The 27,048-nt window shown below is 50.6% G+C and overlaps 1 protein-coding gene across 1 annotated transcript in view; it reads right to left on the bottom strand.

The window, feature by feature from the left end:
- Positions 1-26,502, bottom strand: part of Sim2 (SIM bHLH transcription factor 2) — a 42,295-nt gene extending 15,793 nt beyond the window's left edge. Inside the window, exons 1-6 of the mRNA XM_075960677.1 lie at positions 25,701-26,502; positions 17,861-17,943; positions 15,128-15,217; positions 6,571-6,679; positions 4,999-5,084; positions 2,085-2,284 (exon numbers count right to left, since the gene is read on the bottom strand). Of these exons, the coding sequence (XP_075816792.1) occupies positions 2,085-2,284; positions 4,999-5,084; positions 6,571-6,679; positions 15,128-15,217; positions 17,861-17,943; positions 25,701-25,875 (743 nt within the window). The 5' untranslated portion in view covers positions 25,876-26,502. The remainder of the gene's footprint in view (positions 1-2,084; positions 2,285-4,998; positions 5,085-6,570; positions 6,680-15,127; positions 15,218-17,860; positions 17,944-25,700) is intronic.
- Positions 26,503-27,048: the final 546 nt, after the last annotated feature.

Here is a 27,048-nt window from a genome sequence, read left to right as displayed (position 1 = left end):
ATCTCTCTCACCTCTCAACCCTCTGAAGAGCTTCAAGGAACATGAAGATTGATCCTGACTAACTTCATGTCTCCTGTCCTATGTGGGACTCCCCACTGGATGCTGTGAATATGTTTTATTACCATTGGTTAAAAAAGAATATGCTTTGGGCCTATGGCGGGGCAGAATAAAGCCAGGCAAGAAAACCACACAGTGAGAAAGTAGGCAGAGTCTAGGGGACACCGTGTAGCTGCCCAAGGAGAACCTTATCGGTAAACCACGAGCCTCATGATAAAATATAAAATAATAGGAATGGGTTAATTGAAGATGTAAGAGTTAGTTAATAAGAAGCCTGAGCCATTGACCAAGCAGTGTTGTAATTAATATAGTTTCTGTGTGATTATTCAGGTCTGAGTGGTCAGGAAATGAAAGAGCAGTCTCTGCCTACACCATCCCACCCTGGGCCAGACAGATTTATCTCTTCTCAATAAAGAATCAACACGTGGGTAAAATGTTTGCTTTTATGGGATATTTTAAGCCACATTTTCCCTTTCTTTTTAAGTTGTGTGTTTGTTGTTGTTGTTTATTTGTTTTCCTTTATGTTTGGCTTTGTTTATTTGAGACAGTCTTGCTCTGTAGCCAAGCTAGATTTGAATCTGCCTTAGGTTAGCCTGGAACTCATAGTAATCTTCCTGCCTCAGCCTCACAAGTAGCAGAATTACAGATGTAAGTCTTTATTTTTCATTAACTTGAAAAAAATAGAACATAAAATCCCAGTAGCCCAGCATAGTAGCACACGTCTGTAGTCTCAGCTTCTCATACGGCTGAAGCAGGAGGATTGCTTGGATCCTGGAGTTCTTGGAAGGACTTTGGCCTGTGCATCAAAGGGACCCACAAACCAGGTGGCGACATAGCCTGGCAGGTGTGTGAGACTTGGAGTTTTCAACTGATCCACATCTGTTGTCTACGTTCATCTTTGGAAGACTTTTAAGTACCAAGTGGTCCGTGTGGCTGACAGACATTTTCTGGAAGCACAGAGGAAGAGGCCCCACCGGCTAAGGCCTCAAGATCTGTGTAGACTGGGGGACATTCTAGAATGTGTAGTAAACCCTGCAGGTGTCTCACAAAACTGTAACTACCAGCTGTCAACTAAACAGTAAAATTTCAAGGACAGGCATGACAGCACACGCCTTTAAATCCAGGGCAGGGGAGCCAGAGGCAGGCAGGGCTCTGTGGGTTCGAGGCCAGGCTGGTCTACAGAGTTCCAGGGCAGCCAGGGAAGGCGACCCGTCTGCTCTCCCCACTGACTTAAGATGCCTGTCACAGAGGTCAGAGCTTCACACAGGGAGCAGAATGGAAAATCTTTTGTTCCAAAGTCCTACCAGTGTGGTGGAGAGATGGAGAGCTTAAACCTTTCAGGAAGGGAAGAGGAAGACAAAAGGTGATGGTACCCATCTGTCATCTGGCACTCCAGAGGAGGCAGGAGGACTGAATATTCTCAAGGCCATCCTCAGATGCGTAGGAATTCGAGACCAGCTGGGCTACCGGAGACCCTATCTCAAGAGGAAGTGAGAGGTTGGGGGAGGAAAGAAGAAAAAGTAATGGAAGGAAGAAGAAAAGAATGAAGGAAGGGAGGGAGGAAGAAAGGAAAGAAGGAAGGGAGGGAGGGAGAGAGGAAGGGAGAGAGGGAGGGAGAGAGGGAGGGAGGGAGGGAGGGAGGGAGGGAGGGAGGGAGGGAGGAAGGGAGAGAGGGAGGGAGGGAGGGAGGAAGGGAGAGAGGGAGGGAGGGAGGGAGGAGGAAAGGGAGGGAGGGAGGAAGGGAGGGAGGGAGAGAGGGAGGTAGAAGGGCTCTCTCACATCATAACAGACATTCTCACCACAAGCTTGTACGATGGTTTAAATGTTAGGTAATTACTTCAAGTCCCTGCGTCCTGTCTGTTGTGAACCCCCTCCCTTCATGACTAACCCCTGGCTAATCCACACTCTTAGCAGCATTTACTTCTTGTTATAGTTTGCTTCAGTAACATGCAGCTCTCCAGGACCGGTTTCCACCCCTTGGACCTTCCAGGACTTCACAGCAATGGTCAAAGTAAGGCCGGACTCACCTGGAATCCAGGAAGATGAGCTTCAGGTCAAGGCTGGCCCTGAACATGAACATGTTGCTGTGCAGCTTGATCTCCGTGATGGCACTGGGCGGCAGTGACTGGCCCACGGCCACCAGCCCCACTATCTGGTAGCAGGAATCATACAGGGACATGTCCAGCATATACTGCCTGATCTTCAAGTAGCCGCTGCAGTGGATGACCTGGAAGAGGGCACAGACTCAGAGGGCGCCGCCACTCTTGGCTCAGGCTTGTGTGTGTGTGTGTGTGTGTGTGTGTGTGTGTGTAGTGCTAGAACATTCTTCAGCCCTTTTCAGCAGAGTTCTTTTGTCAGCGCGTTGACAGAGCCTGATTTGGTGCTCTGGGGAAAGGATCTATGGCTCTGCCTTAAGAAACAATGTCCTAAAGAAACAAGCATTTTCTGTCCAGTCAGGTGCACAGGAGGAATGCCCCAGATCCACGCTCACTAACACATGAGGGCCTTGGATGTAAACTCATGGCCAAGTTTGACCCCGAAGCACAGCAAAGACATGCTAAGGAACTAAGTGCCCTCCTATGAATGCTTGCCTGTAATGAAAATATTTTCCAACTACAACTGGGATTGAGCCTGACATTTCTGTCACCCAACATGCTCTCAACACTCCAGGGGATTAAAAATTCTCTCAGTAAAATCTATATTCATTTAAATTATATTGGCCAGTGCCAGGAATCCAAACTCTGATCCTTGTGCCTGCATGGCAAAGGCCTTACCAATTGAGCCATCTTCCTAGACCAATAGATGGAACTTTTAATTTGTTTATAATTATAATTTTAAGAAGCAACAAGCCACCAGGCAATAGTAGTACACACCTTTAAGACCAGCACTCAGGAGACAGAGGCAGGTAGATCTCTGTGAGTTCAAGGCCTGCCTGGTCTACAGAGCGAGTTCTAGGACAGCCAGAGCTACACAGAGAAACCCTATCCTGAAAAAAAAACAAGACTTAAATAAACAAAGAAAAATAAATAATAATCCAGAGTGTCTACTCCACTCTTGAAGAGAAGCCCTCTCTATAGCTAGAGAACCAAAGACCACACTGGAGAGGGGCCGTGTAGTTCCCAGGGCAAATAAGGTACCTGGAGGCCCCTGAACCATCTTACACCCACAATTAAGTAAGTGTATTTGCCATTTAAACATGAAATCCTATAAGGATCACGAATGCTAAAACAGTGGTCATCTGGGTCCTTAGCTCTCTGTTTCTGTCTCTCTATCTCTATCCCCACACCCCACCCGTCCAGGTCTCAGGTAGCCTAAGCTAGCTCAGACTTACAACATACTGGAATATGACCTTGAACTTGTCCTGCCTCCACCCCCAAGTGCTGTGGTCACAGCCATTCACTACCACAACCAATTTATGTGGTGCTGGGGATCGAACCCGGGACTTCCTGTGTGCTAGGCAAACACTCTACCAGCTGGGCTACAGCCACAGCCCACACAGCTCCTTTTTTCAAAAGCTCCGTCTATGGGACTTACAGATTTACAGAGCTGGAAGAAGTCTTAAAACCATTCTAGCCTCTTCTCCCACTCTCCCGGTGGGTCAGCTGAGGACAAGACAGACACGTTAACTGTGGATTTCTGTTGGACAACTGACAAGCAGCAGACACTAGTAAAGCCCAGGACCTCCTGGAGAATGCGTTGTCAGATTCAGATAGAGCTAAGAGCTTCCTGCCCTGGCTCAAGGAGTCTTCGCGACTGGGAAAAATACTAAGTGTATTCTTCAAGCCATAAAAGCAAGAGATGTGGGCCAACTCAGTGGTAGTGTTTGCCTGGTGGGTGTGAGGCCCTAGGTTTAATCCCAGCCGAAAGTAACTGCATATGATAAAAAGTGAAAAGTGGGGTTAATGCCAGGGTCAAAGGAAGAGGTCACTGGCGGGAAGTTGCTTGGCTGAGAGGGCGCGAAGAGCGTGAAGAGGGGTGTTCCACAAAGAGAAGCTAAAGGCACAAGAGCCTCATAGCACCCAAGCCCATCTTCCTCCTTTTCCAAGGGGCAAGTGGGAAGGGGGTACCAGCTCAGCTGCCTCCAGCTCCAGAGTAGCAATGGTACAAATTCCTCCACACCCCCTGCAGGGAAAAACAGCACAGGAGACTCAGGGGAAGGCGAGGAATTTGGTGAAGGGTCTGCAGGGATCCCTGGCAGGTTGTCTAGAACCCACCCTCCTACCTGGAAATGACTGTCTCTAACACTGAGGGATTGCCAACCAGTCATATAGTACTAGATTCCAGAATTAACCTCAGCAAGTGGCATTATCTGGTGGATAAGGTCAATCGGGCTGGGCTTGGAAGTCCCAGCTGGGCCGCTCAGCTGGGCACCCTATCCCTTCTCCATTTGCCTCCCATTCTTGAACATTCACTAAGGCCAATGTTGTTCCCTTCAGAAGGCCATGATGACCCATTGGATGTGGTACCACAGAGATGGCACAGCTTGGCATGTGGGCAGGCCTCGACGGTTATTGTGAAACACCACCCTGGGTACCGGATTTAGTTTGGACATTCAAGCAGTAAGAATTACGTCCCCATAAAGCAACTGCTCACTGCTGCCTGGAATCCCGCCCTGGGATGAGGATGAACATTCAACAAACGCAAGGGGCAGCTGGTCTAGAGGAGCTCCCCCGTGGCAAGCAAAGTGGAACTCGTGGATTATGCTAAGCCGCTGCAATCCTGGTCTTATAGGATGAAACCCAATCGGCCTGGAGCATCCGTGTAAACTGTGAGATCTTTGGGCTCATAATCCACCCTGAGCCTTGCTCAGTACTTCTGTCCTGACAGAGGGGACATGGCGAATTCCCTCACCCTCTCTCTGCCTCAAGTGTGAAGCAGAACATAAGATGCGCAGAGAAGACCCCGCCAGCTGTCCCCACCCCCACCAGGAGCCCCGTGTACCTTGTATCCACTGCACGTCAGGCCTGCATTTCTTTTCGCCAGGACGCATTTCATTCGAAGAAAGAAAGACCTCTCTATCTCGTACTCTGAAAGCAGAGGCACTGTTAGACAGGCAGGTGTCCTGCCCACGTCCCCAGCAACCAGACACAGCAGCCAGGAACCTCCCCATCCACGGCCAGACCCTGACCCAGAGAGCTCGGCCAACAACCAGAATCTGAGTGGAAAGGGCAATAGCTCTTGCTTATCCTGAATGCGGTTGCCAAAACTTTGAAGAAAAGCAGCCTGAACCATGACCCTAGCGACAACCTCGGAAACCAGTGGGTCTCTAAGATGTCTGACGGGGTGACATCTTCCCTCTTGTCATAGAGGAACTGGGGGCCACGGTGGCTGCTTGAGCTGCTGAAGAGGCCCAGAAGTGTCTAACGTCCTTCAAAGCACCAGGTGCTGAAAACCAGCCACAACTTAGCCCCTGTCCCTGACAGAGGGACCCAGACCCGTGCACCTCAAGTACATGGTGGGCTCTGCGACACCATAGCCGGGTAAGATAGACCGCCCTTCCCCAAGTCTTTACCAGGGCTCCCCCCATCATGACTAGCCTTTACTGCTGAGTTATCTACTGGCCTTTCCCTTCCTTCCTTCCCCAGCCCCAACTCAGGGAAATTTTGACCATGCTGAGAACTGCAGCCCCAGGTACACAGGAGACCCAGTCGGCATGCCTCACCAGGCTGCGTGCTGGGAGAGCTGGAAGGCCAGGGCCTCTGGGAAAAGCTGAGTACCTTCCTAGCACTCGTCACGGCTGTAATTTAAGGAGACGTGTGTGTGATGCCCAGGGCTTCTGACCCGATCTGTGCCATGGCACACAACCTGAAGTCCCTGCTTAGAATGCTTCCAAGTGCATAACGTAGATTACAAAAGAAACCAGCTACGTGGGGCGAAGGATTACGCAAAATATTTAAACATGGCAATATGAGTATAACGAGCTGCCCATCTAGTGCTTTAATTAAGAGTCAGTCACGGGCCTCATCACTCAGTGAGTTTCCAAGTATCTCCGCATAAATATTTTGACATTTGTACAATGTCTGTGGTGACAAAGCCAAGGTTCGAATGACCCCAGTGTGGCTGAAAGCCTCCAATCACACGCAAACAAGATGCTAAACGGCATCTAAATTACACCCATGTAATTTCCCCCTGATATCTCACATTCTCCTGATTCTGTCCTCAGAAACAGCAGGCTGAACTTAGACTCTTGATAGGGCAGCACTGGGACTTTAAATCAGGAGCACGTGGGGGACAGGCTGTGACCCAATGCCGAACAGCTATGGCACGCAGTAGGGTCTACATGATGTCGGTGACGCAGAGGCAAGCCGAGGACAGCGTGATATAGTGCTTAGCACAAAGCCATGGGCTTGATCCACGCGAGCAAGCAGCACCCGAGCAAACGTAAGTATAGCTACACACGTTGGGTGGGTGCTGCCGTTAGCCTGCCCCAAACCCAGCTCGCTGGGAAGAAACCCACTAGTTGGAGCGAGAGTGTGATCTTCACTCTGGTCTCCTGCGGGGTGGAGGACGAACCTTGGAGCAGATGGTGGTGGAGCGGCGGGTGGGCCGTGAGCACTGCCGTCATCTCGTCGTGGTCCGAAGGATGGATGTACTCATAAATACTGTTACCCGTGAGCTCCACCTGCAGAAGGATGGGAGGATCAGAAGCATCACTGGTCTCTCCGGGGTGGGTGCAAACATCACCGGTCTCTCCGGGGTAGGTGCGAGGGGGCGAGAGGACAGACCGGGTGTGCCGCAGGCTCACATGGTGCCAGGGCCAGGACTTGGGTCTCTCCTTAAAGCTCACATCTTGGCCAAATGCAGAGGTAGAAACATGCTCCGGTTTGCAGGGCTCTGGACTGTCCCTCCACCCCCACCCCCGGAAAAGGCCAAGAGCACAGGCTTGAGCTGCCAGGGAGTCTGAGGAGAAGAGGGACACAGGAGGAGGATAAACTGAAGGGTGGAGGCGGCACCATACAGAGAAGCCTGGGCAGTGTCCTCCAGACAGAGAACATCTCCAAACAGACGCAAGCTGGGGCTGTCACCCTCACTCACGGGCTGTGTGAGAGGAATGACCAGCTGGAGACCAGCTGCCTTGGGCCTTCTGCACCCCCCTGGAGAGCCACAGCCACTCAGAGGCTGACCAGCTGGGAACCATGGAGGAGGACTCCCTTGCCACTCAGACAAAGGCCCCTTCTGTATCAGCACTGAAGCATGCCCCAGGCACCGCCAGAGCTCCCGAGTATTGCCAGGAATGTGGCTCTGACCCTCCTGATCCAAGCTGACTGCTTATCCCTGTGGGTGACCAGGGTGTGGCTGTGTCCCTTGGCATGACCTGTGACCTGAGGGGGCAGGGCTGAGGCAACAGGATACTGCAGTTACTTCTTAAAATGGCTGTCTCAACATTTGGGCATCACCAACTCCCAGACACACCCACAGGGACTCCAAAGCAGGCCTCCAGGCCACACATGGACACAACAGGGCTGTGGAGCAGACTTTTGTGCCGTGATAATGGGTCTTATGTTTGGAGCTATAATCAAAAGAGTTGAGGTAGACCAACAATTACATTAAGTAATACCCAGTATTACTGGGGGGAGGGGGGCAGGAGTGGCTGTATTAATTCCAACATAGGCAGTGGACTTCAAAGTCCAGACAGTAACAAGAGAAACTCACATGGAAAGTGCCCTAGGGTAGCGAGAACCTTAGCTGGATCTGAAGACTTCTCAGCCCTGCCAAGGCAGAGGGCAGATCAAGACGACAGAGAGAGGCTGTCCCCGGCCTCTGCTGGTACACCCAGAGTCCTTGCTGTAGGTCGCAGGATCACCTGTCCAGGGGTGACCCTGACAACAGCTTAGTGACATGCAGGGACCCACAGCTTCACCTTAGCGTCCAGCCCCAATGCTTGGCCACGAAACCATGAAAAGGTGACTACTTCTCCCATCCTTCCTAGCCAGCGCTTCCAGTTCGTCAATATGGGAGAGTTCCTTAGCCTTTTGACATAAATTACAATCCTAAGTCTTGCCTCCCCCCCCCCCGCATCCACTGTTCTATTTCCTGTATCACTCGTGGGATCTTTCCTTTGAACACTATGCAAACAGCAATGGGGAATCCAAGCACAGGACTTCACCCTGACACCCACGCATTTAACCCTCCCACTCCAAACCAGAGACTTTGCAGTCCACCCTGATGCAGATCTGCCTATGTGAAAATATACCGCATGACTTCAACATCTTCAAATTACGTTGACCATTGGTTACTTGTTTATTTGTGTGTGTGTGTGTGTGTGTGTGTGTGTGTGTGTGTGTGTCGTGTGTGTTGGGGAGGCATGCACACATGGGGAGGCCAGAGGACAACATTTTGGATTTGGTTCTCTCCTTGCACGGAGTGGGTCCTGGGGCTTGAACTCTCCTGAAGATTAAGTTTTGGGGTTTTTGTTTGTTTGTTTGTTTGTTTGTTTGGTTTGGTTTGGTTTGGTTTGGTTTGGTTTGGTTCGGTTTTTCAAGACAGGGTTTCTCTGTAGCTTTGGAACCTGTCCTGGAACTAGCTCTTGTAGACCAGGTTGCCCTTGAACTCACAGAGATTCACCTGCTTCTGTCTCCTGAGTGCTGGGATTAAAGGCATATGTCACCACTGCCTGACTGAAGATTAAGCTTTTTGGTGACAAACACCTTCACCACTGAGCCGTCTCCCTGGCCAGATTTCACCAAAAAATAAAAATGAATCATTTCTCTTGCACGAAATTCTTGTTAATCCCTAAAAGGTCTGAATAGACCAGCCACCTTGAAGCTGTTTGAGACAGGAACATTACCTTTCTCTGAAGGGGGAGTTCACTGTGAAGGCAGTTGACAGGCTGGCTCCTGATTTTCCTTCCTTCCCTCCACCAACCCCCCTGCCTACTCTCACCCTACCCCCCTCCCGAATTTCAAGGCTTATTTTAAAAAACAAAATAAACCAGAGACGAGGGTGGATTTCATATTGTCCAATTATTTCTCTCTTACTTGCTGTTTTAGAAGGAAGTGAGCATTCATGGTTGAAGTTCTGTTTGGAAAAACATGCTCAAGTGATGTCCCTCTGCAGACAACGCCTTCCCGCCGGTGCGATTTCAGAACAGTCCTGTGCTTTAATAAAACCACGTCCTCTGCTTTCAAAGCTCCTGTTCTCATGAAAGGGGTTGAGTTCAAAGCAAGGCAAGATTTGTGGATGAAGAACTTGGTCTTTTGAGCTCTGGGGTTCATTATAACACGAATAGAGCCAGGCAGAGGTGGCGCATGCCTTTAATCCCTTCACTCAGGAAGCAAAGGCAGATGGATCTCAGTGAGTTCGAGGTCAGCCTGGTCTACAAAGCAAGTTCCAGGACAGTTAGGACTGTTACACAGAGAAACTATGTCTTGAAAAAGAAAAATGAAAGAAATTAAAATAAATAATTAAAAATTATGAATGGGATAACTCTAAGGCCATCCAGGAAGCCCCATTGCCTTCAAACAACGGAAATGTCTTCATGGAAAAAATACGGAGTCATGTATAACAGGGCTGACCTTAACTCAAAGTTATGGTTGACATGGCGTTTCCTGTATTTATATATGTACTTGTGCTTTTGAATACTGGAAAAAAAAACGTGGCTCTTTCACCCCAGCCCCCCCAATATATATATAAATATGTAGATATGTGTTTGTCTAGATGAAACTTCCCAGGTCTCATATCTCCACCTTACTGAAACAGAACGTCAATGCGATGTTTTAGAATCGGTAAAGCCCTGCCGACTGCAAAAGCCATGGCGTTTCTGCTAAGAGCTTTTTACTGCTTTGCTGAATGGCTTCTTCCTGCCCAGAAAGCTGATATGATAAGTTCACACCAAGGGACAGATTCTGTGTGGAGAGGCAGAGTGACTAGGCCCCTGGGAGATGTGCTCGGCTCTGCTGGCCGTTCTGCTGAGTATAACAGATGAAGCATTTTAAATTGACATGGTTTGAGCTTCGGGGTTCAGCTATGTAAACAAACATAATGCTGCCCTTTATCCCCAGAGTAAAGGGGATCTGTCTGTGCCCCTCGACACCAGGGCTGCTCATTTTATAGGCCACTGTCTGGCATGCTTCTCCAATATTGCACTCCTCTGTATGTGTACCATAAACAGCTATTTCACGTATGTGCACGTCTTTGAAAATGAGCGTTAGTTACCTAGCTAGACACTGTGTAACATAAGTTAGTTATATTTAAACCATATGGGTATTTCAAATGTATACACAGCTATTTTCCCATCATCAAACATAAGTAAAATGATTCTATTAACAATTGAAGGAAGAAGGGAGGGAGGGAAGAAAGGAGGGAGGGAGGGAGTCCTTTAATAAATGTTCACAGATAAAGATGCCCCCCCAAAACCCATCCAGCTACCTTAAGCATGTCCATGTGTTTTATGTATGAGCACAGACACCGAGTAGACTTTGGGCCCAAAGGGTCTCTATTTCCACACTGAGCTGGGCTGAGGACACGGCTTACATGTGATTGTGTCTGTCCTTTTAAAACCAGAATTTGGCAGCAATGGTCACATTTGTTTGCTAATAGAAAGTCAAAATAAAGGAATAAATTCTCCCCTAAGAAATAGATTTCTTTTTTGTCTTGTTTTTGTTTTTTGAGGCAGGCTTTCTCTGTAACTTTGGGGCCTGTCCTGGAACTTTCTCTGTAGACCAGGCTGGCCTCGAACTTACAGAGATCCACCTGCTTCTGCTTCCCAAGTGCTGGGATTATAGGCGTGCGCCACCACTGCCTGACTTAGAAATAGATTTCTTATTCCACCATTTATTTTTAGAATGTAATAATGGGCTTTAAACAGAGATGGACTTCCTCCGCACGAAGGGCTGTTTTTACCTCCACTAGACCATTCTGACAGAGTAATCCCTTTCCGAGCTTTCGCACAGCCCTGGCTAATGAGAACTGTGCTCCCTGTGCTCCCTCTACTGCTGAGAGTAACCTGGACTCCACAGCAACATCATCTACTCGGATGACGTCACTGTAAGTTCTGTGAACACAGAAGGGATGGCAGTACACAAATAAGAGCTGTGATTGACTCCAGCTGTCCTTCATCAGAGGCGGTGCCAGGATCACTAAGCTTGCTCGCCAAAGTCTAACTGATGCGACTTTATTTTATTTTGCTGTTCTGGGGACTGAAGCCAGGGCCTCATGCCACATGCTCACCACTGAGCTACATCCCAACCCCAACACCTGTATCTCTGATGGTCTTATTTAAGAAGTATCTTTAAGCCGGGCGGTGGTGGCGCACGCCTTTAATCCCAGCACTTGGGAGGCAGAGGCAGGCGGATCTCTGTGAGTTCGAGACCAGCCTGGTCTACAAGAACTAGTTCCAGGACAGGCTCCAAAACCACAGAAAAAACCCGTCTCGAAAAACCAAAAAAAAAAAAAAAGAAGAAAGTATCTTTACATAAACTTAATAACATGAATGTTTATGATATTGGCTTCACATCTCGGTAATTACAGAAATAACCCAAAGGATGTGTATATATATATATATATATATATATATATATATATATATATATATATATATATTGACAGGGTTCTCTGTGTAGTCCTGGCAGTCCTAGAATTCAGGCTGGCCTCAAATTCAGAGATCCTCCTGCCTCTGCCTCACGGTCGCTGGGATTAAAGGTGTGTGCCACCACCACTCAGCATGCAAAACATGTTTTTAAACATGTAGTTGGCACAGTATCCCATTCAATACTTCTGTTCACTATTTAAGTAAAGAAGGCAGAAAAAACTGGAGCTCTGATCTGCCTAGCTTCCCCTCTCTGGTGTTAATCATGAGCAGGTTTGGGGGCGGATTTGCTGTTGCTTATTTAAATAGCTCACCATAGATAGCCCCAGACAACAACAAGGGTTTCATGGCAGCAGCCTTACTGTGTCTTGGAACTGCTGACTGGGGCTCACAGCCTCGCTTCAGAACCAGGAAGAAACCAGTTGTTCTGCAACTCTCAGAGGGTCTTGTGGTCCCTCCCTCTACGCTGATTTGGCTGTTTAAACTGTCCTTATTTTTTCTGGGGATACATCATCAAAAGGCACCCTCCTCCAACCTTCTTGCAACATAGTAGCATGAAGCCCTCTCCCCTTTCAAAAGCGGTGCTACTAAGTTTTGTTTCTGCTCCTGATCAAAAGGAAACATGATCCACAACTCATGTGGTCGTCCAGCTTTCCTCTGTGGAGCTAATCAGGAGCACGATGCAAGTGTGTCACCTGGCCCACGCCGTGGCCATTCTTAATTAGAGTATTCAGTCAATCCATCCCATTTCCCACACGGAAAGAGAAAAACGATCAGTAGAAGCCAGCTGGTGGAGCCAGCGACCTACTGGAAGAAGGGGACACCCCGGGACCTAGGCTGTGCCAGCATGTTCCAGATACCAGGCCAGTCCTAACAGGTGTCTGCAAAAGGACTCTGCACCTGGGTTCAAATGAAGTTGTCAAACAATCACAAGTTGTTTATTCAATCTGTGCCTTGAGAGAGGGTCAGTGGCATTGTTTTAATATTTAAATTATTAAAATAAAAAAATAAAATAAATTATTAAAATCATGTTCCCGGACCTTGAGTGCCTGTCCAATGAAAACTACATAACTGATCCTCTTTTTTTGTTTTGACTTTGAGGGAGCTCAGATCTAAGTTTAATATTCAATATTAGTAACTTTGTTATTTTAAAAGATTGCGGAGCAGTCAGCCTAAATAGGCATGAAATGTTTTGTCACATTTATGACATTATTGTAGGACTAATGGCAATTTTACAAATTACAAATAAAAGTGAAAAATAATCCGATCAAGGTTCTTTGACCACAGATCAAGTACAACTAAAGGGCCCTAGCTAGTTCTGCGTGCAATAATGATCTAGAAACTCATAGAAAAATAACCACAAGCCTCCCTCCCTGCCTCCCTCCCTCCCTCTCTACCTTCCTTCTTTCCTGTTTTGGGGATTGAACCTGGGACCGCGGTGTAGTCTGTGCTCTAGCACCAAGCTCTGTTCCCAGCCCTACAGACAGTAAATTTCATGTTGTCAACACTATTTCGTCTTACAAGTACGCCAATCCTGAGTCAGGAGGTACAAGACTTGATCCTTAATGTGCTGTATTCAGAAGAGCTGGTCTCACTTTTTAAGAAGAGGGGAGCGAGAAGAGGAGAGGAAGCAGGGGAGAAGAGGAGGTGGAGGAAAGAAGGGAGAGAGAGAGGGAAGGAGGAGGAAGGAAGAGGAAGGAGGAGGGACCTATGGAGAAAAAGAAACCTCCACCCAACTGTGATATGCGACTCACTGACTTTGCTAGAACAACACAGAGGCACAGACCCACTCAGACAGGAGCAGGGGATGCACAGGAGGAAGTTACACACCAGTCAACAAATGTTTTAAAATGCGTTGCTTGACAGAAAAACAAAAGTGACTTCACCATTAGTGGTTTCTAAATTTGGTGATTTTTTTTCCTTTCAATGAAAATGGTTCATTTTTGCCTAACTACAGGGGGAAGCCCACAGTTCAGAGTCTCCACGTTTACTCTATTCTCCATATTATCACTAATTCTAGTGTCCTCCACCATTGGTTGGTTACACTGACAGCTCATAACAAAAGAGAAACATTTAGTTACTGCTCTATAAAAACAGAAACTTCCCTTGCAGGGCAGTGGTGGCACAGGCCTTTAATCCCAGCACTTAGGAGGCAGAGGCAGGCGGATCTCTGAGTTCAAGGCCAGCCTGGTCTACAAAGGGAGTTCCAGGACAGCTGGGACTATTACACAGAGAAACCCTGTCTCGAAAAACCAAAAACAAAAAGCCTGACTTCCCAGTGAGTTTCTAATATTCGTGTTTATGGCCATAGACAAATGTTCCTCTCAGCCTCGATGGGCGGGGCAGGGGGACCTTCTCTTTGCACCTGAGAGGTGTCCACTTCACAGGAACATGACTGCTCAAGCGAATGAGTAACATTGACCTCTCAACCCGAAACAGGAAGTCTGTACCACCGCCACTTAGGCTCAGGAGCACTGCAGAAGTGGGGAATCCACAGGCTGGAAAGAAGCACGGGTGAGGGAGGGGCTTGGAGGCCCCGCCCCTCACCGCTGAACTATTGGCTATTGATCACTGAGAGAAGGGGAGTCATTCCCTGTCTTCTCACTGATGACTCCACCAGGCTCCAGTGAATAACTTGAAGCTAGCAGTCACACTGAAGGCTCCAGTCAAGCTCAGTGGGTCACAGAACAAAACAAAAAAGACAGGAGTGGAGGAAAGGCGTTGGTTCTGAAGTGAGGGAGACAGGAGGGGGTGGAGGGAGAGAGTTGTGGACGCATTATATACACACATGAAATTGATCAAAGAACACTTTTTTTTAATGTGACTTGTCACCATGAGCCATGAATGGAGTGAACAGGAGTGACCTTTCAACCTCTCCCATCTAGCAAACTCTCTGGGGACCGGCAAGCTGAGCCCACCTCCTTCCTCTAAGGAATGGCACTCTGGGAAAGTTCTAAAGAAACCAGGACCTCGCACAGTAGTGGTGAGCTGGCTGTGACTTTCTATCAGAAGCCCTATAAAATGCTCGACTGAAACAGCCACTGACCTGGAAAAAAACTCAGGGAAAAATGACCCTGAATTCCACAGGAACAACCCCTGAGTCGGGCCCCTTCCCTGTCTCTCCAGTGCACGTGTCACACAAAACCCAGTTAAAGAGGTTTCCTTCTGATCCACAGCCACGCCTGATATCACTTGCAGACAGTGAGCAAGAGTAGAAGGGTCAGAAGGGTCCCCCTGGACGAGGAGGACGCTCTTTTTGGTCTACCTCACATTGCTAAATGACAGGTCAGGAAATCTGGCAAAATCTCAGAACAGGGCTGACCACAGTTGAGACAGACCGATATTAACTCAAAACAAAAAGAAAGTAGGGACATAAATGTCATGAGAGGAGCCCCCGTGCAATGTCCATGGGGTGGGGGAGGTTACAATTATGGACTGTGCTCAGACAAAAGCAGACCTTAAAGAGAGTCATTCCAGGTTGGGGAAACCATCACAACATAACATTTACTGTTTCGATGGACCCAGAGAATCGGCAGTACCTACCTGAGACAAGCCTAGATGGACAGAAGCGGTCTCAGATATATACATGATTTTGCCATCAGAGGCCACAACAAAAACAAAGCCATCCAGAGTCTGTAAAGAGAAAATGTCAGCGTGAGAGAATGGAGTTAGACTCCAGCAGCCAGAAGACACTGGGCCGGAGAAGGGCTGAGGGGTGTAGCTTTATGAGGGGCCGTGTTTGCTAAGCATGCATGGGCCCCCCGGGGCAACACTATACAAGTGCATATTTGTTATACGATGAACTAAAAGCCCAGGGCCGTAAGGACTGCACGTAATGCTGCTTGCCTGCTTCCCAATGTAGGCTCTCCAAGGCTCTCAAAGCACTTTTAAAGCAATCTTTCGTCCACATTACAGAAGGACGCAAACCGTCTGAGATATCATAACCCGCTCAGTTGGAACGTCGTGGCTTTATTGTTTGGGCTTATTTTAGCACTTAGAATGGATCCGGCGTTCTATGGCTCTTAGGGGAGCATCGACTGCTCTACGGACGGCTTAATGTGGGAACTGGCAGTCGCTCATACCACGAGGACCAACACTTTATTTGCCACCGTTTTCTAGTTACCCCTAAGTACCATTTGAATAATAAATTCCTACCATTGCCACTCGCCAGAAAATAAAACAATATGTCCGATTATTCTACCAGACCGTGGCTACAGAATCAAGCATTTAGACTTTGAAAGAGATCAAATGACCTTTGCCAAAGTCAGGGAGGAAAAAGGTATCAATTTCTGACAAATGAAAACGGCTCCAATGAAATTCTGATTTCTGTCTGAGTTGGCTAACCCTCCAGAAAGTGTTTCAGACAACAAAAGAAAGCAACACCAAGAAGAACAAAAAGACTACACACTTTCTGAAAAGAAGAAACTGTATTGTATTTACTCATTCATATTGTAAGATTGGGAATTCCCAAAAAAGGGAGAAAAAGAGTTGGTTTTTTAAAAAACACTATATAACTCACAGTGGGCACCCATAAAAATATCCCAAATTAATTTCTGGCTACAAATTCTATTTTTACAGCATGTAATTGAAAGCAGATTACTGCAGAGTTTCTTCAAAAACAGTCCTTCAAATGGGGTTTGGATGGTAAAAAGGATGCTGTGGAAATAAAACGAAGGCATCTTTACACCCTGCTATATCACCAAAATTGCTACCAAAAGTCTTTGCCATCGAACCCGCTATTACCTATATTACACTAACGGCAAACTCACTTTAAAAAAAAATCGGTCCCGTTTTAACTCAGCTATGTAGCATTTTCCTAACGGAATCGGTGACATTTCACTTATGAGAACCAAAAATCAGTTTCTAACGTTCTGATCTGGATGCTGGACTCCAAATTCATTTAAGAAATACCAAATGGATCTCTCACTGCATCTAAGGAAATGAACGGAAGTTTTTAAAGTTACGATTAAAAATTGAAAGTTGCCAGCAGTAGCTTACCATTAAAAAAAAATCCTGTTCTCAGAGGGAAGTGTGGTACCTCAGCCCCACAGGAATTACCCACGGAAGACTTTTGTAGGAACGCTCACTTTACCCACTGGGTTTCTTGTATGTACCTAGGTCTTAGTCGTTGCTGACCTGAATGTCACAGTATGAAGGGGTTTGGAATAGCAAACAGCCGGTTCCTGGCTGCCAGTGAGCTCCCAGCGTTCAGGAGGGCGCAGACCCGCGGCCCCCACCCGACTCTGCCGCCTCAGCTAAGGCTGTGAAAGTTCCAGGTTCCAAATACCGCTCCCCTCCCCATCCTCTCTTACCGGGGGTGTGCGGGTTTTACGTCACCCCGGGTTTGGAGCAAAGGTTTTCAAGGAGCTGGGCGTTTGTGTTGTTCGCTTATCTCTGTCTCTCCGACCACTTGGGCCTTCCATGAACATTTTTAAACAAAACAAAATAGAAGAAGGAAATGCAAAATAGCCGTCAGTGGGCATTTTTCGGTGGCAAAGACAAATGACAGGAGTGGGGGAAATGAATCGCGTCCTTGATGGGATTCTGAGAACCGCATTTGAGACGCGAGGGAGGTGGCGCTGTCCTCAGCTACCCCAGCCGCTGATGTGGAAGCGGCCGCCCGCGTGGGCGCCAGGGCTGCCAGCCCCAACCGCAAGGCCGGGGCCTCTGGGGAATCTAGTGCCTGACCCCAAAACAAGCAAGAATTCCGACAGATGGCCCCGGAGGACGCCCCATATCTGGGTTATTGATGGGGCCCACAGAACTGGACCAATTGTGTTTGCGACCTCATGGCTATCTCATAACTTCCCTGTCCTCAAGTTCTCGCTCAGAATAAAATGGAGAGAGCTGCGGGAAGGGGTGCAGGGAAGTAAAAAAAAGTTTTTAAAAGAATCTGGCATGGGGTTGGGGAACCAAGGAGAATCAAAGATTCCCTTACTGCCTCTGTCATCTCAACTTCTGCGGAGTTAGGGAGCTGGGGCGTTCTGCCTGCCAGCGAGAGAGCAGGCAGTCTCTCCTGCTTAGTCTCCAGGGCCCGCTCAGGTCTGCCTCAAGGCGAAGCAGAAGAGCCAAGGATCCAATCCAATGCTCCGGGGCTTGCGTGACTAGACACTCCTGCATTGCTGGTGGGGTGCAGGGTGTGGGTAGCGCTGGCCTGACTCTGCACTCCCGTACCAGAGTCACCCCAGGGCCCTTTGCCCCTCATCTCTACGGCCTTGGGGAGCTGCAGGGAATCCCTTCCCACATCTGACACCATGCGAGTCCCGGTGGCTCTACCTGCAGCAAATGCGATCCCAGCTCTTTGGCCACGCTGTCCAGGGGCCCTGTTCTGCTCGGCTGTCCCCACGCGTCTCCTAGACCTGGGACAAGGGAATAAAGCAGACATTTAACCGCAGCATCCGTAGACGCCAGGGTTCCAGGCCAGACACGTGGAACCCTACAGCCCGCACGCCCCAGCTCCAGCTCCGACCTCTATGGGCCACCCTGCTGAGTCCTTGCTGACTCAAAACTCAAAACCCAAAGCCTAGCAGCCGGACTTGGTGGCGCGTGCCTTTAATCCTAGCTCTAAGGAGGGTCTCTGAGTTCGAGGCCAGGCTGGTCCAAGACTGAGTTCGGAATAGCCTGAGCTGCACAGAGAAACCCCCATCTTTAAAAACAAACAAACAAACAAAACAAAAACAAAACCACGGGGAGGAGGCAAACAAACAGAAACAAAACCCCAAAACCGAAAACAAACTTTTCGGGTCCGTCCCTCCCCCCCCCCCCCCCCCCCCCGCCTTCGCTTCTGAAGCCCACCGGATCCACCGCCCCTGAGGGTTGCCCACGTGCTCATGGGTCTGAAATTGCCGTTTTTATTTGAAATGCCACAAAGTAATCTAATCTGCTTTGAAATCGGCTATCCTCGGAGCCAAACAGGGGGTTATCGATTAGACCAGTAAATACTCCCCCAGGACCTGCGCTCCAGCCCTCCTCTCACCCCTACCCTGTGCAGCCCTCAAAGATCACCAGGTCATTTGACCCTCTGTCTTCTGGGCGCCCACAGCCTCTCGGGAGGGAACTCAATCCTCTTCAATTCCAGAGTTCTAGGTACACTCGGGTGGGTGGCTTTTGGGGGCACTTGTCTGTTCTCACACAATCAGGGGTCCTCCATCACCTCCACCTACCCGAATCCCTTAAGATCTGAGGTTTCCTACCACCTCCCTTCCACCCCAGAGTGCACCTAGGAAAAGGGAGCCCGGCCCTTCCCTATCTCCCTCTTCTCACGCCCCGCCCCGTCCCAGCTGCTGTGACCCCGCAAAGGAAGGCCTGTGACCGGACTCTCAGCGGGAGCTCGAGTCTCCACCCTACACCTCCGCTGGGGTGAGCCAAGGACCCAGTAGGCATCCTCTGGGGAATTGCAGGCTAGACCAAATCTCTTCCCGCCAGTGCGCCTTCAGTGTGTGGGGCGGGGGCAGCACAGGTCAGGGGCCACTAGATAAGGCTGGACGCTCTGAGCAGGCGTCCTGGTCTGCTTTAGCAAATCGCGTGGCTGCAAACCCCCTAGGGATGGTTCCCTAAGAGTTGTCACGGCTGCCATGTGGCCTCTGAGCCTCTAACCTAGGAAATAGGTACAAGATTTCTGTAAACCACTCGGAAACTAAAGAAAGGGGTAAGCTCTAGTTTCTGCTCCCATTTAGGTCTTCACAGAGAGAAGAGGCTAATTTACACTTATCTCCCAGTACAAAGCAAAGATACAGCTCATTATTCCTGGTCCCTGAGCCTCTGCCTATGAGCAAGGGTGGTTCTGAATCAGCTTCTCTCCAAACACCCACACAGGGAAACCCCCACCCCCAGCAAAGTTAGCTTCAAGTTAGGTACCCCGTTCTGTGGAGAGAAGAGCTGGGCATCAGGCCTTTCACCCCACAGAGACAACCTCGGAAAGAACCAAGTGTAAAATCCCCGGAGGTTCACTGAGAAGAACGAATTAGGATCTAGGAAATCTGATTGCTGACAACGGACAGATGAGTACCAGCGATTGCCACCTCCTCTGCCTCTGGGTCCTTCCTGAGTTTGGGTTGTGCTCCGGCCATGAAACCATCCTTGATCCCTTGACCTCCTCCTGCCCCTCCCTGCCACCCTGAAATGTTTCTGCTTCTCCCAGAGTGAATCTTCAGGGACTCTTCTCGTTTGGAAATGACCTCCCAACCAGATGCCTTCATCGTGGGCTTGCTCAGAAACCTGTGGAGGTCCTGGGCTTCCTCAGAAACCCGTGGAGGTCCTGGGCTTCCTCAGAAATCTGTGGAGGTCCTGTCTCCACAACCAGCAGGGCCCTGAACATGTAGGACTATTTTGGTATAGTTCAAATACCTGGATGTTTTTGTACATCACTATGATTTTCCTGTACCTTCTCAAAAATGTGTCTCCTTTGGATCTGGCAGAGGTGCCTGGGCTGCAATGGGACAATTCCTCCACTCCCCTGCCCCCCCCCCCCACACACAACCACCTCATCCCACAGCAGCGGCCCTGCCAGCTGTTCCATTAGGAGCCGCGACGGGAGAGGTCTTCTCACTCAGCCCATAAAAGTATACTTTGGGCTGAACTTAGAGCCGGGATAAAGTAAGGTTTGTCATGAGGAGAGGAGGCTTGCTGCTGGAAAGAGCTACATATGCTCCCGAAAACTGAAGCACCAGGGAACACCCCTCATCTGGACCCCACCAAGGGATTTAGGTAGTTATCTGAAGAGTCGGGGGAGAGCTGAAGACTGGTATGGGCTGCCCCAGAGTTCATAGTTAGTGGTGGTCCCCAGGAAGAGAGCTCAACCCAACCCCCAACCTGCAGTTTCCCAGACTTAATACTGGCCCCCCAACACTTACTAACCTCTGCAAGATGAGCTGAGAGCCCCCAGATAGGAGACCAGGTCCCATAGTGAGACCTCAGGAGAAATTGCTGAGACCACTTGAGGGGGAGCCAAGGCCGCATGCCCACTTCTAGTGATTTCTCCTCTGCTATCCTGGGGTTAGTCCTTGGCCCCATACTGCTTGTCCTTCAGTTTAAACACCAGCAGACCACTGGCATCAAGGGGTTAAGTAGGGTCCCTCCTCTCTTGGCCTCTTGGTCAACAAACAACTTATGAGCAACTATGGGGGGGTCTCAGCCAGGTTCTTGGGGGTACCTCCAGACATGAACCACAGACCACAAACACTGGACTACAAACAAGAGATTTAGAGCAGGAAGCGAAATTAGTTTCTCACTGGGAGGCTTGCAGCTCATGGGCAAGGACAGATACAACTGTACCAATAAGCAGGATTCTCCTGGTCAGGAAAATGGGGGCTAGGGCTGGGTGAAAACAGTGCGGTCCCACATCCATTCTCTCTCACCCCTCAACACTGAGTGTGTAAAAGTGTTGGCACAGAAACTCTTCACAGGGGTCTTGTGAAAATACGATGACATTAACACCTCCCTCCTTCTGGGAGGCGCTGCCTGGCCCCCATCTTCCTCTCCAGCAGAGCTCTGGCCTGTTTTACCTCTCTCTGTTGTTTAAGGCACTCTCTCCTGATCTCCACTGTAAAGGGCTTGTCTTAGGACTAAGTTAGGAAGCACTGACTTGAGCCCCGGTGTCTGCAGTGCCAGCCATCAGTACCCCATAGTCCCTCGTCCTCCTTCTAGGTCTCTCCCAATTATCCCTCTTTCAGAGTGGGGGAGAGGTCAATCAAAATGGGTAGGGGTGAGGAGCCAACCCCTTTTCAAGGGCAGGGCTACAGGAGTCGCCCAAGCCCTGCCACCCCCACAGTATCCACATGGATCTAAGCACCACCAGGAATCCTTTCCCTAAACTGGGTTCTGCAGTCGCTAGGCAGTCACTGGGGCCGCAGCCTATGCAGGGTGTAAAAGCCAGACTTGAGATTTAGACCTCTGGCTTGTTTTCCCAGCTAGTGCCTCTAATGCGCCTCCTTGATAGACAATGTGCCAGTAAACTGTCTCCGGGTCACTAGAGCCACCCCCTGAGAATCTTTCTGCTCTCTCCAGGTCCCCGAAAAAGCCCCTCCTGGTACCCCTATTTCAGATCAGGGGGCCCAGGTGGACCATGCACCGGTATAAATGTGAACAGTGGGTCTTTAAAGCAGGGTGGCTATCTACCAGATTGGGTTACAAGGAAGGGGTTGGCTTCAAGACTTGGGCATCCCACCACAGGCTAGAGTGTACAGTCTCTGACAAGGCAAAGGCCCCTGAGATAGCCGCCTTGAAGGCTGAATAAATAAATAGCCCTATTAAGTGTAGGATCAAGCCCCATGAGCCACCCCTGGGAGAAAGCAACCTGGCAGAACGAGGCGCCCATGCCCACGGGTGAAGTTCTCTTTCAGGGAGCTGCGTCTCCCCCCCCCCCCCCGCAGCTTCTTACTCTGCAGCACGCCAGCGAGCCAGTTCCCTCTCCAAAGTCAAGGACTGCACCAGCGACAGGGACCACACCAACCTCTAAGCACAAGTTTCAAAGTGAAGATAGAGAAAAGGTTGTAAAGACAAACAAAACACAAACCTATATTACTCTTAAAATGATGGTCTTAAAATACCGACCACGTTTTTGGATTTCCATAGCAAACAGCCTCCGTGGTCTATAATTCCATATAGGCATAGGGCAAGTGTGTCCTCACCAAAGTCTCAAAATCAAATCATTTTTACCCAAGGAAGCATGACCCAATCAGTTCAACCCTGCTGGGTATTTTGATAGAGAAGTGAGGGGCTGCGTGCAACTGAATTTAAACCCTAAAGAATCCAGCCGCTGGCGTATTTCAGGCCATGAACACCCCCCCTCTCTCTGTGTGTGCTGCTTTCTCCACCCTCCCCGCAACGTGGAAACAGAAACAGGAGAGGGGATTCCGTTCTGAGCCTAGCCTTGGGCCAGTCTCTCCCACCAGGAGTGGAGTGCTGGATCCAGAGGGAACACCCTTACCTGCTAACAGGAAGCCCGCTCTGGGCTCTCTTAGATGGTCTGGTGGAATCCACAGCAGTGGTGGCTCTGGGGCTGGCTGGTAGAAACGGGGCACCCTCTGCAGGGTCTACCCCATATTTCAAAGCGCCTCCAGATGCTGAGCCAGATTGCCCAGTAGAGCTCAGGCTGCGCCACTCCCAGTTACCCTGAGCTGCCCTCCCAACCCTGCTTACCTCCCATATCAGTTTAGAATTGGAACAGAATAGGTAGAAAGTGGGGCGACTTTAGACATGCCATGCTGCCCTGCCGCCTTCCATTCAAGGGTTTGTGGGCGGCACAGTGATGAAGTGGGCTTCTGGTTCTGTTGCAAGGCTCCCTTGTGTTTTCTCTCACTTGCATCCACAACAATGCTGCAGGGACATGAGTTCTCAATGGGCCCCTTTACGGAGACAACAGAGACAACGTGGCAGAAGACCTGGAAGCCTTCGCAAAAATACAAAGTATTCCTCAAGCGACTGGACTTCTCCAGCTTGCAGCCCGACCCTTCCTTCTCTTTCAGGAAGTCCACACTGCTGGACTACAGGCCTGCCAGTTACTGGCATTAGCTGGACAGCTGGCCTGTCCCTCATTGGCCTTCCTTTCCCCAGCTAGGAAGGGGGTCCTCTGAGGTATTACACCTCACTTCATTTCTAAAGATCCTGTTAGTGCCTGCGACTGCCCTGACCAAGCCTCCTGAGAGGCACAGTCTAGATTGGCATCAGAGCTGTACTCCTTAGCAGATCGGGGTTCCCCGAAAGGAGGCTAAATGGATTACAGGGAGAACTGCCTTGGGAGAAGGGAGTAATTCAGTCTGTATAACAGAGGTACTTCAAAAGACAAGATCTTGCTTTTTGTGAGAGACCCGGGGCTTCCTAACTGCTGAGCCCAAGAGGTATCACCCAGAGGGCGAGGGGGCGGGCCAGCTCCTTAGACCCTAGGCTGCCCTTTCTCTAACAGCATTTTTTCCACAGTATTGCAGGAGACGGGTGGTGGGGTTGGGGCATTTCCCTTTCCTCACCTTAGCCCCACAATTTCAGAGCCACTTCCAAAAATTTCTAGAGCCAAATGACTCCAGACTGACCCCTTACAGGAGTACCACCCTTTCAAAATCACCGTCTAGGAGACAGGGGTGGCCCCTCAACTGGGCAGCATCTGATGCAACAGTTGCTCAGGGCAGCACCCACAGACTACCCACTCCTGCAGGGACTCAGGACCCAGCCAAGTGCCTACTCGTGCCTCCCAGACAAGAGCTTGCTTAAATGGCCTCTGTACCGTTCACACAACACTGTCTGGGATTTGGTAGTCTATGCTGGCCAGCTCCCAAACAAGAATAACTTACAGTTAGTTAGTCCTGTTTGTCCGGGCCTCCCCCTGGTTTGTTCGAATTCATTGATAAAATGCCATTTACTCTTTTGATGATTTCTTTGTAATTTTTAAAAAAACAAGTAGGGCTGGTCGAGGCAGGAGGCCCGAGTCCCACACCTATTTTGTAGCATGCGGATATGAAGGCTGATCGCAGAACACCAGATAACTCTCTTCCCGAGAGGGAAGGAGGCTAAGGAAAAGCTGCCTTTATAAAACTCAGTTCGATTTTTTTCCCCATCTTTTCACCGAATCTTCAGGCAGCAGGGAAATCACCTCTACTTCTCGGGCCAAAGGGCTCACGATTGGCCGTAATGACTAGCGATTCCAGACTAACAGCTTCCCGCACAAAGGGAGAAATCCTGAGGAACGTTCCTTGGGCCCAGCTGAGTAGGTTTTTAGGACCGTCGGGTTCGGGAGCAAAAGCTCTCAAAGCCTGGCTGGGAGGAAGGGGACAGCCACCCTCTGGCCACCCGGGCTCCCGGGTACTCCGAGTCCGCGGCACTTACTACAGGGCCCCCGCGGCGAGGACTCGAAGCTGCACCCGCCGAGCTCCACCACTGTAGTGGAGGAAAATTCAACTAAGACACAGACAAAGGAAATAGCAGATTTGCGGGTGGCAGCCGCAAAGACGGCTTACCGATTTCGGGTACAGTGCCCGGCAGTAAACATTACTAATGGGGAAGTCCTGGGGCCGAGGGACACCTGTCGCCACCGGGGCGACGGCCTTTCGGAGCCTGTCTTCCTTCCCCAGCACTGGCTCGCCAAGAGGCCTGCTCCGCACTGCCAGTCCCGGAGCCAGGAGGTCCTGGAGGCAACAGGCCTCAGAGCCAGCGATTTCCGACAGCATCGGAATCCCTCGGCAGACCTGAGACCTGCTTCTCTGTGGTGTCTGATCCAGCCCCCTGTCACCCTTGGGTGCCCGCTGTAGAGGGCCCATCTAGTAGGCCGCTATTTCCTACAACCGGAGACGACAGGAGAGAGCTTGGCCCAGTGACCACTGCTCACTGTAGTACTTCTAAATCCTAAAATGTTACACTCAGGCCGGCCCGCGGCTTTTGAAATAATCCCTTTTTCTTTCTGGCTGTGTTCTGGCTCATCCAATCTCTTGTCTTCTATTCATATCATCGTTTCACAGAGCAAAGGGAGGCAAATTGGAAGAGCGATCCCAAGAGGCTCCGATCTGAAGGCCCCGCTGCTAACCACAAATGCTCCGCAGCATTGGCCTGGGATGCCTGCGCCTTACAGTGCATCCAACCGCTTGTGGAAGGCAGAGCAGCAAGGTCCCCTACCGCAAGCAGAAAAGGAGAGAAGAGATGGGGAAAAAAACCGAAAACAAAACCAAACCAAAGCCCAAAGCAGAGGCGAGAAAGAAGTAGGGAAAAGGGAAAAGGAAATAAAATTATACTGGACAGAGAGAAAGAGAAAGGGAGAAAGACCAAGTTGAACTGGTATTGGAAGGAAGAACAGAAAGGGAAGAAGGTGAGAAGAGGGAGACCGGGAAAGGAAGGAAAAAGAACAACCCAACTGAACTAGCTTGCCCATGCCAGCTTGGCAATCACCAAACCAGGGGTAACGCTGGATTTTTCCCCCACTCTGCCCGGAACTAAGAGGTGATTGGATCGCCTGGCCGGGCGCAGCCACGTCCCTCCGGGCCCTCGACGAAACTTCAAGCGCGTCCTCTCCGAGACACGGCCACAGTAGCTGCGGCTCGTGGGCTTCTCCTGCGGCCACACCGTAGCCTCCTTTTTGCGCGCACCCGCACCTCCCCCCCATACCGCGTCCCCGGACGCCCACCTGCAGCCTCACCTTCGGGGAAGACTGCGCGCATCTTCAGGTAGCTGGTGGTGAGTCGGATGATGGACGCTTTGTCCAGCTGCGAGGTGATGGCTGACGGCAGCGGGAGCAACTTGGCCAGCTCATAAAACTCGCCATTTTCCTTCTCCCTCCTGGTTTTGGCTGCATTTTTGGACTTCTCCTTCATCGCGCCTCGGCTCTGGGCATATTAGCCCTCGCCGCGCTCCAGGACCGCGGAGTCCGGCTCCGGCTGCGGCAGCCGGGATGGGGATGGGGACGCCAGGGGTCAGGTGAGTCCGAGGGTATAGGACTCCCGCAGGTGCGAGAGATCGGCGTGGAGGACGGAGCGGCTCCTACACAGTCGCCAGCACTAAGTCTGTCGCAAACCAGCTGCGCAGCCCCGCTCTCGGCTGAGTAAAGGGAACGGACTGTCCCGTGTGGACCTGAGTCCTGCTTTCTGCTCGCTCTTTCTCCTCTTCTCCAGCCTTTGTGTCTGTCTCGATCTTCCTGGGGGATGTAGTGTGCGGGTGAGCTGTCGGCGATCCTGTTTAGTCCTTAAAGGAGGGCTTGCACCCGCTGCGGCGAAAGCCCTCGGAACGCAAAGGCAGCATTGGCGGCGGCGGCCGCCGCAGCGGAGCCATGGGGCGGGAGCGGAGCCGAGCGAGGTGGCAGCGGCCCGGGCCAATACTGAGCTTGCGGCACTCTCCTATCCTTCCCGGCGACTCCGGGTGTCTGGAGCCCGGGCGTCCGGAGCCCGCGATCTGTGGCCAGACGCAGCTGCTCCGGGGTCCACGTGCGACCGAGCTGCGTTTGTTTATGGCGGACCCGCCTTCGGGCGGAGCACTGGGCCGCGCTGTGCAGCCTCGGGGAGGGGGGCAGGGGGAGGGGCTGCAGCGGGGGTGTTGAATCTCGCCTCCGACCCCGCTGCGGCCAGGGAGTCGCCTGCGCGCCACCGCGTCGCAGACTCCAGGGACTGCCCGTGAGAAATCCGCGCGCTCCCGTGATGGGAGTAAGTCGGGGAGAGCGCACAAGGTGAGCTTCCGTGCCTACCCGCTCGGGAGGATGAGTGGCAGGACCTAGGCTCAAAGATGGGAGGCCGGGTGCGGCGAAGGAGAAAGAAGGGAGGGGTTCAGTGGCTTCCACGGTGGCTCCAGGCAGGTCACCCGCGGGAGCGGCCCAGAAGAGGCGGCGCGAACAGCTGGCCAAGTGCCCCGCAGGGAGGACCAATCCTGCAGCTGGTCCCACACTTGCACCTTCCTTGGGTCACAGGCCTAAAGGGGGTCGCACGAGGGGAAAAATATCACACACACACACACACACACACACACACACACACACACACACACACCACTCATCCACA

This window comes from Microtus pennsylvanicus, chromosome 1, assembly GCF_037038515.1.
Source record: "Microtus pennsylvanicus isolate mMicPen1 chromosome 1, mMicPen1.hap1, whole genome shotgun sequence".
NCBI classification, from domain to species: Eukaryota; Metazoa; Chordata; class Mammalia; order Rodentia; family Cricetidae; genus Microtus; species Microtus pennsylvanicus.
The sequence above is the reverse complement of the archived record's forward strand: the minus strand, read 5'-3'. Positions and strand labels throughout refer to the sequence as shown.